Genomic DNA, 18,458 nt, shown 5'->3' on the forward strand with positions numbered 1-18,458 from the left:
TAATATAATAATAATAATCAGTCTGTGTTCTTCCCTTCAGATTCTGTGTAACCCGACATTTAAACTTTCTATTTATTTTATTTCCTGATGAATATTGATCTTTTATTGACGACACATCTGTTCAGCTCGTACATATGAAGAATGTTTCGAACTTTTTCGCTCCGTTTTTCAAAATTGTTTTTATTGTTTTAACTCTGTTTATCTTTGCTTCGTCCTCACTGTCTCATTAAAACTTCATGCTTGATTTATACGAGTAACTATTAGCACAGGTTGGTATTTAATTCACCTTTAACTCTTCCTGCTGAGGGCCGTTTGCTCCCTGCGGTGCAGATCTGTTGAACACGTGTGGCATTTAAAGTGCAGACTCACTTTGCACCGGCTGCACTTCTGACCCACCTCGTTAAATAAAGGTTGACGCTTTATTTCTCTGGTCTGCTTCCTCATGCAGAACGCTTACTGAAGTTTATCTTCACTGAAAATGTCAGTCTGGGGGAGCAGACCGGGTCACTTTTCGAGTAGAGGAAGAAGAAGACTCACTGGTGTCAGTGGTGTCGTACTGGGAGTCCTTCTGCAGCCCGTAGACGTCCACCTCCACCCTCGCCTGGGAGGAACCCTCCATCAGATTGTTGATGTTCTCCCTCGCCAGAGCCAGCGCCAGACGCTCACCGCGACCGCACACGGATTGGTCGTCCAGGATGGCCGCTGGAGGTGAGGAAGAAGAGAGGAGAGAAGAAGAGGAGCGGTTAGAAAACAAAGAGTTCAGGCTCCAAACTTCAAACAAGAAGATGAGTTAAAAACTGCATCAATCACAACAATATCATCTCTAAAATGAACCTAAAATCATAGATTTATAGATGGAAGAAGATCTGTTGTGGTTGCTGATAGTTTTAAGCAAATTATAATAAGATTATAACAGAATTATATCATCATGAGATCAGAATGAACGTTCATATTTAGATTTTTAAGCCTGTTATCATGAAATAACGATTAAATTCTAAATATATCACAGTTTGTTCCAGTCAGTTGCGTCATGGAGTCGATTCTTCAAACAGAAAAGACTTTTTAAGAGTTTTGTTTCAGGACCAGTGTTGCATCACTTCTTCATTCTTCTTCATCCTCCTCTTCACCTGCTGAGGAACGAAGCGTTTAAACACCAACCTGCAGCCAGATGCAGGAAACTCTGTGAAGACTCTTATCATCAGGATTTAAAGATCATAAAGTTGTGTTTATGTAGTAGGGGTGTGCCGGAATACAAATACATTATTTGGCAAAGCACAAATAGTGGGTTTTATACGACTATTTGTTTCATACAAATGTTTTAAAAGTGATTTGTTGGGGGTGTTCCTCAGAGATAAAGCTGAGCTACTGACACAAGCAAAGTGGTCCCAACAGACTCTCCATAACCTGTTGTTCTTCTTCTCCTTTCCACAAAGTTAGGTTGTAAAAAATAGGCAATAAATGAAAAGTGCAAAGCGATAATTGCCTTTGAAGTTCCTCCCAACATGTTACACTGTGTTATGGGTGTATAAATAGGTAGAGGTCTGTCTGCAATGAGGCGATGAGTAAAGTTTTAGCTCAGTAATCAGCGCAGTCGTCTATGATCTGAGATTAAAAACTGGGTCATAAAAACAAAAACAGGATTTTTAAACCTCTTTCCACCTTTTATTCAAATACAGATACAGATACTGGGATCTCATACTGGGAGTCAGTTTTTCATTTGACTGTTTCTCTGTGGTCATTATGAAGGTTGATGTCAGTGACTTTATTACCAAAGTAGTGAATTCAATATTAACCTTCACTGTAGTTTGAGTTGTTTTTATTTCTATGAAAAGAAACAAACTTGACTTATTTTAATATGAACTTAAAGACACATAAAGTTTCTGCTGAGTATGTTTTCTTCAAACATATTTATTAACTTGAAATGAATAAATTATATTATTTATGTTCATGTTAAAGCTGCAGACATAACTTTTGGAAATTCTAGAAGAGCTGCAGGTGACATGAGATTTAAATACAGATTCATCTGGCGGTGAGTTTTAATCAGCACTGTGTTCATTTGTTTGGCTTGAATGTAGCGTTGATGTTTATTTATATGTCAAAGTTTTGCACTGCAGGTTTAAAGTGATGATAAGATATTAGTGATTCCACTAAATTCCTTTATGTTTGTTTTGCAGGACATGTTGGAAATAGCTGCCCTTCACTCCCACGTCAACATCCAGCCAATAACAACAGAGACGTCTTTAATCAGCTGTTTTCATACCAACAAGCTCTCAGCTCCAGCAGAGCCGACGACGACACAAACAACTATTTTTTTGTTGTGATTTCAGCAATTATGTTGCATCAGTGAGTTTCTCCGACAGCTGTTATTAAACACCATAATCATTCATTAATACATTAATTCATCACGCAGACCTGTAAACAATCATCAGCGGTGATATCTCATCATCATTTTCTAATCATCAGAAATGTAATGAAGGGAATAAAATGATGGTTTCTGTGTAAACTGAAAGAAAAGATCTGATAACACAAATGTAATTCATCAATATTTAGCTTATAAATGAATCTTTCATTTGTATTTTACATGTAACAGGGTCAACTGTGCAGCACATGTATTATAATTACACAAAATTTCTAAATTGTTAAATCCTGACGTGCTACTCCTCCATTTAAGACTCAGTTCATTGTACCCCTACGTACATTGTACCCCCCATAAATGTTGTACTTCATGGTTGAGGTAAGCGATGTTGTGCACTTCCTTTGAATTACGGGTGTAAGTTTGTTTACTAGCTTGGACTTCTTGTGCAGTATGCTAACACATTACTGTGTTATTTAATTTGTGAGTTAGCATCACAATCGACCGGCGGAGGATTTCTTTGTTTACTTCTGGTCGCCTCCAAAGACACCCTGGTCTGAGCCTCTTCCTTATAACACAACGCTGGAAACCAGCGGTTACATACAGACACATAAAAATCACACAATGTTTTATTACATTTAGATTCTCTCCACATTGTCATATAACCTGCAGCTGGCTCTGAAGTCTGTGTGACACATTCTCACCTCACAGCGTATGTGTGTGAACTGGTGTATACATGTTTTTTATGTGTGTGTGTGTGTGTTTGTGTGCATCGTTTATGCATCTGACCCCAGGTGTAGAAGCGAAAGGTGTGATCACATTCACAGCTGCACACAGACAAACCGCCGTCTAGTACAGACGTGTAAATGGGACGTTCATGATTTGACCTCAAGCAGGTGAAGAAGAAAAACATCTCCAGCAGCAGGAGCAGATCTGATTCTCGTCTCAGGAAGTAAAAGCAGCTGCTGCGAATAAAAAAAACACGACTGGTTTCTGTTTCCTCCTACTAGAAATAGTAAAGAATCATCCGGCGGCTGTGTACAGTAACACCTGCCATGTTTATTTCTGTCACCACGTCCCCGCTGACTCACCTGCTTTGCATATCTAGAATGCAGAAGGCAAGCATGTTTTAACACAGAAGAAGAAGAATTTCAGGCCTCAATCCCTGATTAAGAGAGTGTCCTACATCCTTCCTTATATCCTGGTTTCTCTGGACACTGAGTTATACGACTGCAGAGCAAAGAAACAGTAAAACACGCAGTAACAAGCAGGAAGTCTGCTGCTGCTGCTGCTGCTGCTGCTGCTGCTGTTGGGGTTCGTTCTGGATTTGATTTGTGTTGTTTAAATAATTAACGCCTCTCGAGGGCAAAAATACAAAATACTGACATGGTTCAGCATGTGGTGGCACATTATTTAGTTTTGTTTTGTGGTGTTTTGTGTTTTGTTTTCCACAGATAAAAGATTCCCAGTCTGCTGTCTATCAGCTCCCTTCACGGCACCGCTTTTATTGTTTTTTAAATTTTTAATTGGTTTAATAAAATAATAATAATGAATAAAAGCCCGTTATGCCCTGAGCCACACTGGCTGTCTTGTTTTTTTAAACAGTTACATTAAGTTAAAGTCATATATAAAACATTTTATTCTATTAAAATGTAGTGAAGGACTTTACTTCGCTTTGCTGTCAAGTGGAAAAAACTCAAGTGTTGCAAAATTTCATAGTTTTAGATTTGAAGAAGAGAAAAGAAAACAAAGAAAAATAGAAGAGATCTTTATTAGGGTTGTTGTCAACCAAAGACAATCTTGGTCGACTGAAATCATTCGCCATCTCTATTTCGCGTCTTCAGGTTATGCTAACCTATTGTTGCTAACTTTGGAGCTAACCTCCTTCACTTGTCCAGCAGTTGGGGAAACAACAGATGTGACTTTTTTAGTCTGTACTGTATATTTACTGCCAGACTGACAACTTACTACTAACCTTTTCCTGCCCCTCGCTCTTTCTCACTCGCTACGCAAACTATTCCTAAACACAGTTACGCTACCAATAGTTTCCTTGGTAACGACACAGACGTAGACTCATGTACCAAACAGCGCTGTACAGAGACTCCCAAACGCTATTGATTTCCCAATGAATAGATATTTGGCGTTATTTTTGACATTAAGAAATATTTTTTTAGCCTGGCGGGGGTTCTTGTTGTGATAATTATGGAGAAACACAGATTCAGTAAACGTTCAGTAAACGTTGAGAACAGTTAGACTCAGCAGTCTCCGTTAGGTTGGGCGAGTTCAAAGTTGTGAAAACAACGGGGGTGTTTTGAATACACCCCCGTTGTTTACACAGGTAAATTGTTAGTCTGATCCTCCCGCCGCAGGAAATAATGGATTAATCCTGGAAAGATATTGATGTAGCACTTTTCTCCTTATGAAAATAACACAGAGACTATTTGACCGATGAGACTTTAGTCAGATGAGAGCACATCGACCAGACTACAGCCCTACTCTTTATTATCCACCAGGCTCATGAAGACGCTCCACACACGCCGTCAGTGTAACAAACTCACATCACACATTAAACACAGTTCATGTCTGTTGTTTAAACCTCATCAGTCACTGTGCAGAGTGAAGAACACTGAGTTATCTTCTGCTGTGATACCGATCCAACACAACGTAATGATTTAACATCATTAATTATGAAAAACCTGGTTCTGTTTACGAGGCAAGAAGAGATGTGGAGGATTCAAAGCTCAATACGACGCAGCTGCATCTTTTAAAAGAAAGAAGGTTCTGTGATTTTAATTTTCCTCACCAGCTTGTATTATGGATCTTCTTGAGTGATGGAGAGCAGAGAGTTTCAGTCTCGCCACGAGGCTTCATCCGTTGGTTCCTACTCTTTATAAACTGACACCGTGTTGTTGTTCCTTCTCTGAGGCTCAGACTCAGACCACAAATGTTCTCATTGATTTTATTTCTTGGTGTGAAAACAACTTCTTGGATTTAAATGTATCTAAAACCACAGAAGTGATTATTGATTATAGACGTACAGAGATGATGCAGCCACACAGAGAATCACACACACGATGAAAGTATTGAAATGGTTACATCATACATTAATTTCAATGATCACCTTAATTAATTAATTAATCATGATGTGAACAGAAGTTATTGTGAAGCAGAGTGGGTCATTCAGTCAGTCTCGTCATCTTCTGTCATTTTTATCAATCTTTTACTGAAAGTCTCCTGAGTTTGATCCTCCACAAAGCAGAAAGTATTTTGGCTTCTTGTTCTTGTTTGAGTGAATTTTCTCGTCGTTACCTGTTTGTAAAAGCGACTGCTGTCCTGAATCGTTCTTTCTCTGTAATTCATAGAAGCTCTGCAGGTTTGTTACTGTTGTCATTGTTGATGAACGTTTTATCTGATCTTTTTATTGTGTTTATCACATTTATTCATCCATATTATTTATTGATTTTATTCCACATTTAGCTCCCTGGTGTGTTTTTAAATATTCCTCTTGTTTTGTTTTTGCTTTATATACTATTATTTATTTATATGTTACTGTGTTTTGTGTACAACGAGCTGCTCCAAACAAAGTGCCCCTAATAGGAGTAATAAAATTGTATTGTACTGTACTGTACTGTGTTGTATTGTATTGTACTGTATTGTACTGTACTGTACTGTACTGTACTGTACTGTGTTGTATTGTATTGTATTGTACTGTACTATACTGTACTGTACTATACTGTACTGTACTGTACTGTGTTGTATTGTATTTTATTGTATTATATTGTATTGTATTGTACTGTATTATACTGTACTGTACTGTATTGTATTGTATTGTATTGTATTGTACTGTACTGTACTGTATTGTATTGTATTGTATTGTACTGTACTCTATTGTATTGTTTTGTACTGTACCATATTGTATTGTATTGTATTGTACTGTATTGTACTGTACTGTACTGTACTGTACTGTATTGTATTGTATTGTATTGTATTGTATTGTATTGTACTGTGTTGTACTGTACTGTACTGTACTGTACTGTATTGTATTGTATTGTACTGTGTTGTACTGTACTGTATTGTACTGTACTGTATTGTACTGTACTATATTGTATTGTATTGTACTGTACCGTACTGTACTGTACTGTATTGTACTGTACTGTACTGTATTGTATTGTATTGTATTGGCACTTGGGATTAAAGATTTCTTAAATACAGTTTTAGTTGCCAGAGTTGCTCTTTAGCGCCTCCCGGAGCTCAAACCGGCTGAATAGATGATGGGAGCTAACTAGCTATCTGCTAGCAAACTCCTCGCTTTCTTCTTCACCTTCCCATAAAAAGCTGAATCAGGGACTTTCGGGGTTTTTAGGGAAGAAAAGAAAGAAATAAAGTTAAAGAATTTCTGCTGCCTCACTTGAATGACACACTGAAGGTGCATTTCCATTACTGTGGAAATAAACCTTTCCCTGCAGCTGCTCATTATTGTGTATGCAGTTTGTTGTCTGCGGTGCACTGAAAGTTCAAATTTGTGCAACTGTTTTGAAAGATTTTTTTTTTGGCATTTTACCTTTATTTGAGAGTCAGTGTAGCGAGACAGGAAACAAGGGAAGACAGAGGGGTGTGACATGTAACGAGGATCCCCGGCAGGGAAAGGAGCCGTGGACGTTGTGGTGATATGTTATACGCCTTAACCATGAGGTCACCAAGGCGCCCAAACCCAACCTGCACTGATGTTGGTGGGTTCAGCAGGTGTTTTACTAAAAGAGGAGAGCTGTTCAGTTTTTCTGGTATTTACATTTTGTCATGACAAGAAAACATGTTGTAAATATGAGAATCTTTCCCGTCCATCTTCATGATGTCATGAACGCAACACGACCTTTACGACGGACGTGTCAGGATACTTCAACCTGCTGCACAGATAGACTTTGACCGTTTCCTTTAAATCCGTCTCTTGCGAGTCCTTCTGCTTTCAAGGAGGTTCAACACTAGATTCTTTTAAGTTGTTTTCCTTTTACTGCTGTTGCAAAGAATGACATCAGAAAAGTGAGTATGAAGGTTTGAGTTTGCTTCAGATGAAGTGTTTATTGGACGGTCAAATAACAGACAACAATTTCCAAAAACTGAAGATCACAGCCTTTCTTCTTCTCTTCACACAAATACTTTTCACTTCTCATGTCAGCCACTGAGTGCAAAACCGTGATTGTCTTTGAGGAGAAACTCTGAAAATAGACTCTGTTTTTATCTTTTTATATATTAAATTTATGGCGTCGAGACACAGGAATGTTTTTGGCGAAAGATCACTGAGGTGCTCCCGCTCCGACCCTGTTTATTGTCGTTTGTGATGAATTTGTTTTCTCTTTCTCTCTTTGTGTTTCCTGTGAATTACCTCCTGACAGCCCTGTTTACTCAGTCTGAGCTGTAAACCAAACTCCACCTCAAATTTAATATCAAATATGCAGTTTCAGCCTCACTCTTTACCCTGCTGGTGGAAGGTATTCGCTGCCCACCGGTGCACAAACGTCATCTTGTATTTACATGAATATCTTGTTGCAGAGTGTTTTGTTCTGGATTTAACCCGAGACACCACAATAAAAGTCCTTTTATCCAGGCAGAAGGAGCTCTGCAGGCTGATTTTATTTCACCCCAGGAGGCCTTGTAACTTCAGAAAAAATTGACTAACAGGTTTTTCTTTTCACTTCCCACCTCTGAGCTCGCTGTAGTTGACATTCTGTGATATGAGCGTGGAAGTCTGGACTCTGGGGGGGCCGCGGGTCGCTCCACTGATTCAACCAGACGTTACAAAAAAAAGGGAGAATGGAAACAACAAATCGCTCCGTCGGGCTGCAAACCTCCGGTGGCTTGATTCCTTTCAGAGGCAAACAAGTGTGTGTCCATGTTTTAGCGGATATATTGATTTATTTCTTCCTGAGCGAAGCACCGTGATGACATATAGCTTCGTTTTAAGTAGAGAGCTGAGATGTGGCGGGAAAACTCCCTCCCCGAGGATTCAGTTACTTCCTGCAGGTAAACAGACAGTCGAGATGCTTTTTCTGTCTTATTTCTTCTTCTTTGTCAGGTTTCTTTAGGTGCCAAAAGTCTTTCATGTCACATCTGGATCCATTTCCCAGTGGGATTGTTTTAGCTACACATGGGATGGTGATGTTGGTCCAGACTGAAATATCTCAACTACTATCAGATGGATTTGACATTAAATTTGGTTCAAACATTCATGTTCCTTTCATGATGAAGTGTAGTAACGTTTATGATCTTCTGATCTCATTTAGCGCCATCATCTGGCCGAGTTGTTAATTACAACTTACAGCCTCTTTTAAAGTGTCTATTGCCATATTAGAAACTATTACCAGATTTATTTTTATTTGTTAAACATTTATTGTACCATATTATCTAACAGATTAGAACATTACAAAATAAAATAATAAACAACATACATATAAAATACACAGAACCAGTCAACAGTTTTAAAACATCCCCATTTTTCCAGTTTTTATTGAAATTTAACCACTTCAATTATAATAATAATAAACTTTATTTACATTACATTTAAATACAAAGTAACAAAGTGCTTCACAATAAAAACAGATCACATTATAAAACACAAAGAGAGTAAAACAAAATAAAATGTCATAAAATATACATTAATTCACTGAAAAGCAATTTTAAAAAAAAGTGGGTTTTAAAAGATCAAAGTCGAGGAGCCTGAGAAGACTTTATCGTCTTTGTGTCTCAATCTGGGTTTTAGAACGATAATGAACAACACATCCGAGGATCTCAGGGAAGCAGGAAGGGACACACGGCGATAAGAGATCAGATATATAAACTGGTGAGAGGCCTCGCCGGGCTTTATAAGTAATCAATAAAATCTTGAAATCAATACAAAAAGCAACAGGTAGGCGGTTCAGGGAAGCCAGGATCAGTGAAATGTCATCATGCTTCCTAATCTGAGTTAAAATCCTGGCAGCAGAGTTTTGGGTGAGCTGGAGGCGGGAAAGAGGTTGAACGTTATCCTTCAAATAGATATTCCCTCATTTGGTGTTTTGATGATGGTGGTGGAGAGCGCTGTCTATAGGTGTTCAGCTGGGTTGAGATCTGGTGACTGTGAAGGTCATAGCATATGATTCACATCATCTTCATCCTCATCAAAGCATTCAGTGACCCCTCGTGTCCTGTGAATCGGGGAATTGTCATCCTGGAAGAGACCACTCCCATCAGGAGAGAAATGTTTCATCATAGGATAAAGCTGATCATTCACAAAAACTTTGTATTGATTAGCAGTGACCCTTCCCTCTGAGGGGACAAGTGGACCCAAACCATGCCAGCAAAATACCCCCCAGAGCCACTAGACCCCCTCACTGTAGGGGTCAAGCATTCAGACCCCCATGGGAGGGTCTACCAGAGGTCTGGGAGGGTTCTGCGCAGTATCTTAGCTGTTCCTAGGACTGCGCTCTTCTGGACAGAGACCTCAGATGTTGTACCTGGAATCTGCTGGAGCCACTCTCCCAGTTTGTGGGTCACAGCCCCCAGTGCTCCAATACCACTGGCACCACTGTTGCCTTTACTCCCCACATCTTTTCTAGGTCCTCTTTCAGCCCTTGATATTTTTCCATCTTCTCGTGTTCCTTCCTCTTGATGTCGCTGTTGCTTGGGATTGCTACGTCTATCACCACTGTCTTCTTCTGTTGTTTGTCGATCAACACGATGTCCGGTTGGTTAGCCATCACCAGCTTGTCAGTCTGGATCTGGAAGTCCCACAGGATCTTGGCTCGGTCATTCTCAACCACCTTAGGAGGTGTCTTCCATTGTGACCTTGGGACCTCCAACCCATACTCAGTGCAGATGTTCCTGTACACTATGCCAGCCACTTCGTTATGGCGTTCCATGTACGCTGTTCCTGCCTTCATCTTACACCCTGTTATTATGTGCTGAACTGTCTCAGGAGCATCTTTGCACAGCCTGCACCTGGGGTCCTGTCTGGTGTGGTAGATCCACGTCTCTATCGATCTTGTACTAAGTGCCTGCTTCCGTGCTGTCCTTCAGTCCAGCCTTTTCCAGCCACTGGTAGGATTTCTTGATATCTGTCGGTGGTACATACCGTGTAGGGGCTTGTCCCTCCATGATGGTTCTTCCTCCTCTGCATCATCAGGTTTCTGCTGCCTGAGGTATTCACTTAGCAGTTCATCTTTGGGGGCCATCTTCCTGATGTATTCCTGGATGTTGGTTGTTTCGTCCTGGACAGTGACTCCGACGCTCACCAGTCCTCGGCCTCCCTCGTTCCGCTATATATATATATACTTTTTTGTCTTAACTTTGTCCTTATTCTACAAATGAGAGTTCAGAGAAACAGCAAACGGGGTTAAAGAGACGAGGCGGGTTTGACCTGCAACAAAGGTAAGCAACCAGAATGGAGCCGCTGACGTTGGGGTTATGTAATAAATGATCATTTCAAAGCTTTTAAAGCATTTTAAATTGAGAGAACACTCAGTGTTATTAGAGTCAACCTGGAGTTGAGGTTTGAGAGTAATTCAGCAGAGATACTTTGTTAAAGTGGAGCCGCAGGGATGTTTGTAAAAACTTGGCTTCTTTTCTCAAACGGCGAAATCCTCCAGATTAAAGCTGCGGGCCAACAAAGGATTTGTTTACTTCTCATTTCTCTGGTGGATCGTCTCTCTGCTTCTTCTCTTTCCATCTCTGACTTTCCATTTTGATTTCTTCTTCTTCTTTGTATGTATGTATGTATGTGTGTGTTCTGTAACGTTTCTGAAAGTTTGATGCTGAGCTGTTGGCTTCAAAAAGGCTCATAGAGGTCAAACTGAAGAGAAAGAGAAAGTTTCCTCCACTAAATGCATGAAATTTATATTCAATTTAAGTTTTTTCCTCCAAAGTGAGACGTTTTCCTTTTCAAATAAAATGTGACATTTTCACTTACAAACCTCACAGACGCCCCACGGTGACAAACTGCCTCTTAAAGACTCTTATTTAATGATGAACATAAGCTAATGACTCCTTCACAATGACTGATGGCACCGATTGAAATAATTCATGGAGGTTTTTAGCTGCAGCTGAAGGACACTGATGCTGCTAAATTGTTAAAATCCTTCGATTCAATATTTATGGAGCCGACTCGACTTTTTAATCTCGCCTGAGGAGGAGGTATCTGCATGCTGACGTTACTTAAAGATTTATTTCATGCTCTCCTGATTTTCAACACTGTAAGTCTCCATTTTACATCACCAATAACATGAACAGCTTTGCAATCTAATGCGACATATTTCCACTTTTAGCTCAGTTCAGACTGTTGTGTGATGATTTGATCACCTGCTGGTCAGTAATAATCACCTGCAGTTTCCTTCTGCTGCAGAAACTTTGTTGTTCTGATAGATGGAAACATGCAAACACCAACCAGAGCAGCAACAATTAGTCAATTAATCAATTAGTCAACCGATGCCAAATATTTGGTGGTTGCAGCTTCTCAAATTTAAGGATTTGAAGCTTTTCTGTCTTATAAATGACAGTAAACTCAATATCTTTGGGTTTTAATCTGTTAGTCGGACTAAACAAGACATTTGAAGACGTCACCTTTGACTTAAGAAATCATAATATAGAATATAATAATATAATAATGAAAATAATCATTGGTTGCAGGCCTAACAGCAACATACAGGCCTGTTTGGGAACCAATATGATGTAGAAGCTCATCTAATGGGCTGTTCGCATCAGCTGATGTTTGTTTACATTTTGGCACATTGTCTCCATTATAAGTCATGTGAATCAGCTGTTTGCAGTGTAACATGGATGTACAGACAACAATCACCGGATTACTGTAAAACTGAAGAAAACTTAAAAATGTGATGATTCTCAGGTTCTGAAGCTTCTTTTTTCTCTGGTTTCTAAGTGGATTTATGGAGGTTTATTGATGATGGACATCAGAGATAATCATATCCTCAGGAAGTGTAAGTCACACTGAATAATATCAATATGTGTTTCATGTCCGTGTGTTCAGATCTGACTGAGGTTTGAGGTCTCACCTTCAACTCTTCTGGCTTTGTCCTGCTGAACGTCTGTTACACACCAGATTCTGATAAATAATAAAGATAAATGTGACTGACTCCTGTTTCTCTCTCAACACTAACAGGCAGCGTGACTCAGATTTATCGACCCGTTAATCAGTGTGGCAACTCTGCTGGAGACCTGCCAAGTAAACACAAACTTCCTTAATTGCAGTCGTTGTCTTTAATGTCATCTGGGTCGTATCTCAGCGTGAATCTTAGCTTGTTAAACCTATGTGATTGACGATTAAAAGCTGAGTCGCTCTTGTTTCGTGATTTGATTGCTGCACATGTGCTGCCTTTAATTGCATCTTTTGAGGACACTCGAGTGTTGTCTGAGTGTTGCAGCGTCCTCAGACAACACTTGACTTTTTTGAGGACACAGTTTGTACAGATGTTGTTGTTCTTTCTTTTCAGACAAGATGGCAAGTTTGTGTTTTTGTTACGACACCTGCTAAATATTAAAAATATATCAAGTATGGTGATTAGCAAACTGAGGCCTTAGTGTTGTTAATCGACACTGTTCCACCTGTGAGACACTTTAGTCTCTGTAGTTTTGGTTCAGGATCACTTTTACTCACTCCAACTTTTTGGTTGTAAAATTTAAAAAGTTGCTTTTCAAATGAGACCACAATTATGGCGCCTGGTAAGAGGTTAAGAATAATCAAATGGCAACTACAACATCTTGAGGCTGAAGTGCCACCAACAGCTGCTAGCTCTTATTTAAAAAGCCTCAACTTCTCTCCAGAAATATTGAGTGAATCATTGTTTTCAACGAGTCATTCTGGTCTCAATCTCTGAATTCAGGCCTCTAATAAGTGTGCTGGTGGTCAATTTGGAAATAATTGCTCTGTAAAGAACATTTGAAGACTTATAGTAGCGTTAATGTCTGCTGTGTGGGCGTTGATTGACAGTTGGCTCACCTGCTGTTCTCCCTGGACTATTGTTGTAATATTTCTATAAGTTTAATGCTACTTGATTACGATACCTGCCCTGTTAGCACAGTTTAGCTAAAGTAGCTAACGTTAGCCCAAGTGTGCAGCACTTGGTGTTCCCGGTAAGCCAGCGTTAGCTTGGGTCTGAGGTAGCGGGGCGCGTTTCCAGAGCGCAAAAGGCAACAACCTGCACTCCTTATCTGGAAGCTCCCGACTCCAAACGGGTGACGTCACACCTCACTAAGTTCAACTTTATATGCAGTCTGACGTGTGAATTTAAAATAAATTTGATAAGGGACTGTTAGCAGCTAAGCTACAAAAGCCTCTTAGCAGACGCTCATCATCACGACCCTTCTGATGATCCCCTAAATGAAGCTCAGCGTTGACTCTCACCTTATTTCTGCTCTCCTCTGATGCGTCACTGACGTTATGATCCTGAATATTTCAGTCCTGGTTGACTCAGTGACACCTGTGGTCACTGCTGGTAACTGCAGGTGGTTTAATACGACAGTAAACACCGTCTGAGCAGCTACAGACGATCAGCTGGTGTTTCTGTTCACAGTGCAGCCAAACAATCTCATAATGTAAATAAATATGAATCTCGGGCAGTAATGTTGGACAAAACTACTATAAAAATTCATAAAATGTAAAGAATTGAAAGGCTGTTGCAGAAAAAACCATAAATAGCATCAAAAACTATATGATTATAGAAAAGCTGCAATGTTTAGTCGATTAATCAGTTACTTAATTCGCTGATCAACAGAAAATCAATTAGCAACTATTTTGATAATTGATTATTTTTCAAGAAGAAAAGCCAAATATTCAGCATCTTAAATGTGAAGATTTTATGTTTTTCTTTGTCATATATGATAGTAAACTGAATATTTTGGGGGTTTTGGAATATTGATTGAATAAAACAAACAATTTGAATATTTTACATTGAGCTGTTTGAGATTATAGACATTTTTCACTATTTTCTGACATTTTAAAGACGTCATTTAATCGATAAAACAACCAGCAGATGAACTGAGTTGCTACTGTGTGTTAATGTTTGCTTGTATGTTGTTTGAAACACTGTGTTGCTGCTGTCTCGGCCTCCTTTGAGAAAGAGATCTTGTGGGATTCACCTGGTTAAACAAAGGTTTTATAAAACAATAATAAAAACGAGTTTCAGCTCTATATTACAGCGACACCTGCTTCATAACACAGTGTCACAATAAACCAGGCAGATCGATGTAAGACTCTCTGCAGGAAGTCAACTCCAAACTCTGAGACAGATTTCATTGACTGAGTAGAAACTCCAGGTGAAGTTTGTTTATCTGCCACAGCGGCTGTTAAATCTGCTCTACGGTAGCCACCGCAGGACAATCTGTACCAGCGTTTGACTGCTGGCAGTTTCCCTCCACAACCTGAGTCCTTGAATGACAAAAAAAAAAACACTTCACAGAGTCTCCTTTATTTCCCGGCTACTGAATCATGAACCCTGAAAATGTGTCTCTAGCTGTGTGTGTTGGAGTGGAACTAAATGAGATTTTCCACCACCTGAAGAGGGAGAAGCAGCTGAAAGGAAAATGTGGCACCTGAACGCAGCCAGATGGCATTTCTGCCTGAATTTAAGCAAACAGACAGTCTGACAGCTGATTGGCTCCTTTTTGTTTACACAAACTATTTCTTTCAACAACTCGGAGCAGTAATATGTTTTATTTTCAGCTTAATTTTATATATTTAATTGTATATTCATAAGATTTTGAGCAAAACATTCGATGAGAAGATTATTACGGATAAATAAAAACAAAAACAATTACACCAAAAATGTGAAACAAAAATTTGCTGGTTAATATTTTTGCTACTATTTGTGGTTTCTGTGTTCAGACTGGTTCACTATTCAGTCACTATGAAAGTGTTTTAGAATAAAGTTTGTAGTTTCCTGTTTAAATAATTGTTTTATATAAAATAAAAAACTCTTTTATTATTCAGTAACATCTTCTGGTGTCTGTTAAAATAGCAGTTTTCTTGAAAAGCTATTGTCATGTTACATAGCTACTGTTAGCATAACAGACCCGAACCTCTGACCCAACTGTTGGCAGTAGAGTTGCATTGTGGGTAATGTAGGCACCTGTGCCATGTCTCAAATCGCATACTTCTGTACTTACACTTAACATTTTGAGTGCATAAGTGCGTTCACACTGAGCAGTATGGGAAATGCACTCAAAACAGCCCAAAAGTTGGACACTTCTCGCCCTCAATAGTCGCCATCTTGGCTACGTAGCGGAAGGGGAGGGACCACTTTTCAAACTGGAAATGGCGGCCGGATACGTTGTAACTACGGTGAACATCGCCACATTATACAAATGTAAGTTATGCATGTGTTTTTTAGCACTAAGCACCACTAAACTGTTGATAGATATAAGCCATCAGTATGTTTTTTGGGTTAATTTAGCAGTCTGTAATGATTTGGTAGCGCGAACGATAACGCGAATGCTAACGCTAGCTAATGCTAATTTGTGATCGTCATTTCCGGTAAGTGCACAACGGCTGTGTTTGATTTGAGACGACACTACCCTGTAGAAATACACGCACTACACCAGTAATATATAGTGCACACAGTGTACTACATGAACGTGTACTAACAGAAGTCTGTGATTTGAACCACAGCTCAGGTTTTGACAAGGAGGAAAGAAGAAGAATGTGTGGATTAAAAAAGACGATATCTCTGGTTGTGCTGCATCCATTTTTTCCCCTTTTTTTCTATATTTTTTGGGGCATTTTTTTGCCTTTATTATAGCGACAGTGGAGATCAAAGGAAGAACAGAGACAGAGAGAGAAATGAGGGGATCGTTTCTTATTGTTGCTCTGCGTGTCTATGATCAGTAATGCTCGGCTGTGTTTCATTGTCTTGTCTCGTTTTGAATGAAGATCAGTTTATATTGTTGTTGTATTATTGTACTAATGTCTTGCTGTTTCCTGTTGTCTTTATGGCATCATGTTGTTTTCTGTCTGGTTTCTGGTTTCACAACATCTCACCAGCGGACTGTGGTTGGAAATGAGCCAGCTGGTTAACAGCAGCACATTTACAGAAATGTTACTTAAATAATAAATAAACGACATGAGAACTCATTTAACATTCACCTGCAAAATAAAAAGGGAAAATATGCAGAATGGCCTCTAAATATGCTCTGTGTTATGAGTCTGTCTCATAATCAGACTGAATTACGGGGAACGTTTTCCTGATGGTGATGAATTTTTAACGTATGAATTCATAACAATGTCTTCTGAACAACACCAGTGCTCTTAAATCCTTGTTCACTCTTTTATTAACTGGTTTAACTGGTTTAACTGGACTGTGATTCTGTTTCCTGCTTTCAGTTGAAATTCAGTCTTTTTTATCCTCAGTATCATCTCTGAGGTTGAATGTGTGACTTCTGTTATTTTCACTGTAACTCCACTTATCCAACATGAAAGAAGCGTGTGTGTGTGTGTGTGTGTGTGTGTGTGTGTGTGTGTGTGTGTGTGTGTATGTGTGTGTGTGTGTGTGTGTGTGTGCGCACCAGCCAGCTGTTATTAATGGAAGAGTGAAAGGTGAGCCATTACACATCATCAGGCGACCTGGTTGCCATGGTAGCCTGCATGTAAGTGCCCACCGGTTTGTGCAGAAGCCCCGCGTGATAAAAGCAACGGGGATTTGAGCTGCGGGGCCGTCGGGGGGGCCGTCGGGGGGGGGGGGCGTCGGGGGGGGGCCGTGAGACGAACAGGAAACTCCTTTATCTGCAGCGAGTTGGGAGCTGAACTTTTACTTCCAACGCTTCGTCTTTTACTGGAGTTAATCTTCCTCTGCGGGATGTGATGAGGAGCTCAGGCCTCGCTGGGATATCATGAAGGGAAGTCACGGAGACGCTTCCTGATCCGGCTTCGACTGAGTTTATTTGCTCTTACAAATGATCCGACACGAGACGGAAAACAAAACGAGGAGGGAAGAAGAAGAAGAAGAAGAGATGGGAACGCTGAGCGTGCGAGCGGTGGAGACAAAGGGAACCCTCGAGGGGCTCATAAAAAGACAAACAAAGCAAAGAGAGATAGTGTGAAGGGAATCAAGATGGCAAACAGAGACAGCGGCGGGAAGTGAGAGGAGACACACACCGACGAGGAAGCACAAGGAGAGCGTTTAAAAATAGAGGTGATGCAGAAGGATGTTTTATCTGTTAACAAACACAGAATGTGTGTTGCTTTTTCTGTAGGATTCTGGGTAAATAATGACTCTTTACACCCGGAGCGAGGATTAGTTAGCTTCAAATAAAATGGTTTTCAGATCGTCTAACAGCGTCTGAAGCCTCCTCCTCTCACAGCTTCCAGACGCCAGACATGAGGAGGCTGCGTCCGACCGTTTTTATAACGAGGTTGATGGAGGTGAGGAACAACTTCACATGTTTCTAAGTCACATGTCCTAAGTTATGTCTCAAGTCAAGTTCCATGATCAACAAGTCCTGAGTCAAGATCAACAAGTCCTCATCAAGTCCCAGGTCACACCCAGAGAGTCCCACGTCTAAACCAACGGGCCTCGTCCAGGTCTTTGTCAAAAATGTTCCTGTCTTTGTAAAGTCTGTGTCTTATTTCCTCCAATATCTATGTATGTCTAATAGTCAATAGTCTCTGTATATGTTACATGTTATGTGTATTACACTGTTTTTGTTTTTTTGTGAGAAATGTGGGTGTTTTAAATACACGTATATGTCATCTATTGCAAATAATAAAAAAAAATAAAAAAATAAAATAAAATCTGTACATAGACTTACCAATAAATCTAATTAATTAAAAAAATAAAATAAAATAAAATAAAATCTGTACATAGACTTACCAATAAATCTAATTAATTAAAAAAAAAAAAAATAATAAAATAAAATCTGTACATAGACATACCAATAAATCTAATTAATTAAAATAAATAAATAAATAAATAAATAAAAACCTATACATAGAAATACCAATAAATCTAATTAATTAAAATAAATAAATAAATAAAATCTGTACATAGACTTACCAATAAATCTAATTAATTCCAAAAAAAAAAAAATCAACTTTGAACCAAACCAGTAAATTCCCAGTAACGTCTGGGTG

The 18,458-nt window shown here is 39.3% G+C and overlaps 1 protein-coding gene and 3 gene segments (V, D, J or C); 2 read left to right on the top strand and 2 right to left on the bottom strand.

The window, feature by feature from the left end:
• Nucleotides 1-18,458, top strand: part of LOC121913208 — an 899,212-nt gene that overhangs the window by 193,595 nt on the left and 687,159 nt on the right.
• The window catches only part of LOC121913212, a 747,540-nt gene that overhangs the window by 182,992 nt on the left and 546,090 nt on the right, over nucleotides 1-18,458 (bottom strand).
• The window catches only part of LOC121913210, a 756,822-nt gene that overhangs the window by 179,516 nt on the left and 558,848 nt on the right, over nucleotides 1-18,458 (top strand).
• The window catches only part of LOC121913129 (glutamate receptor ionotropic, kainate 5-like), a 104,126-nt gene that overhangs the window by 85,497 nt on the left and 171 nt on the right, over nucleotides 1-18,458 (bottom strand). For both annotated transcript variants that reach the window (XM_042435805.1, XM_042435804.1), the window contains exon 2: nucleotides 538-702. In XM_042435805.1, the coding sequence (XP_042291739.1) occupies nucleotides 538-702 (165 nt within the window). The remainder of the gene's footprint in view (nucleotides 1-537; nucleotides 703-18,458) is intronic.

Source organism: Thunnus maccoyii, chromosome 15 (assembly GCF_910596095.1).
Source record: "Thunnus maccoyii chromosome 15, fThuMac1.1, whole genome shotgun sequence".
In the NCBI taxonomy this organism is placed as follows: Eukaryota; Metazoa; Chordata; class Actinopteri; order Scombriformes; family Scombridae; genus Thunnus; species Thunnus maccoyii.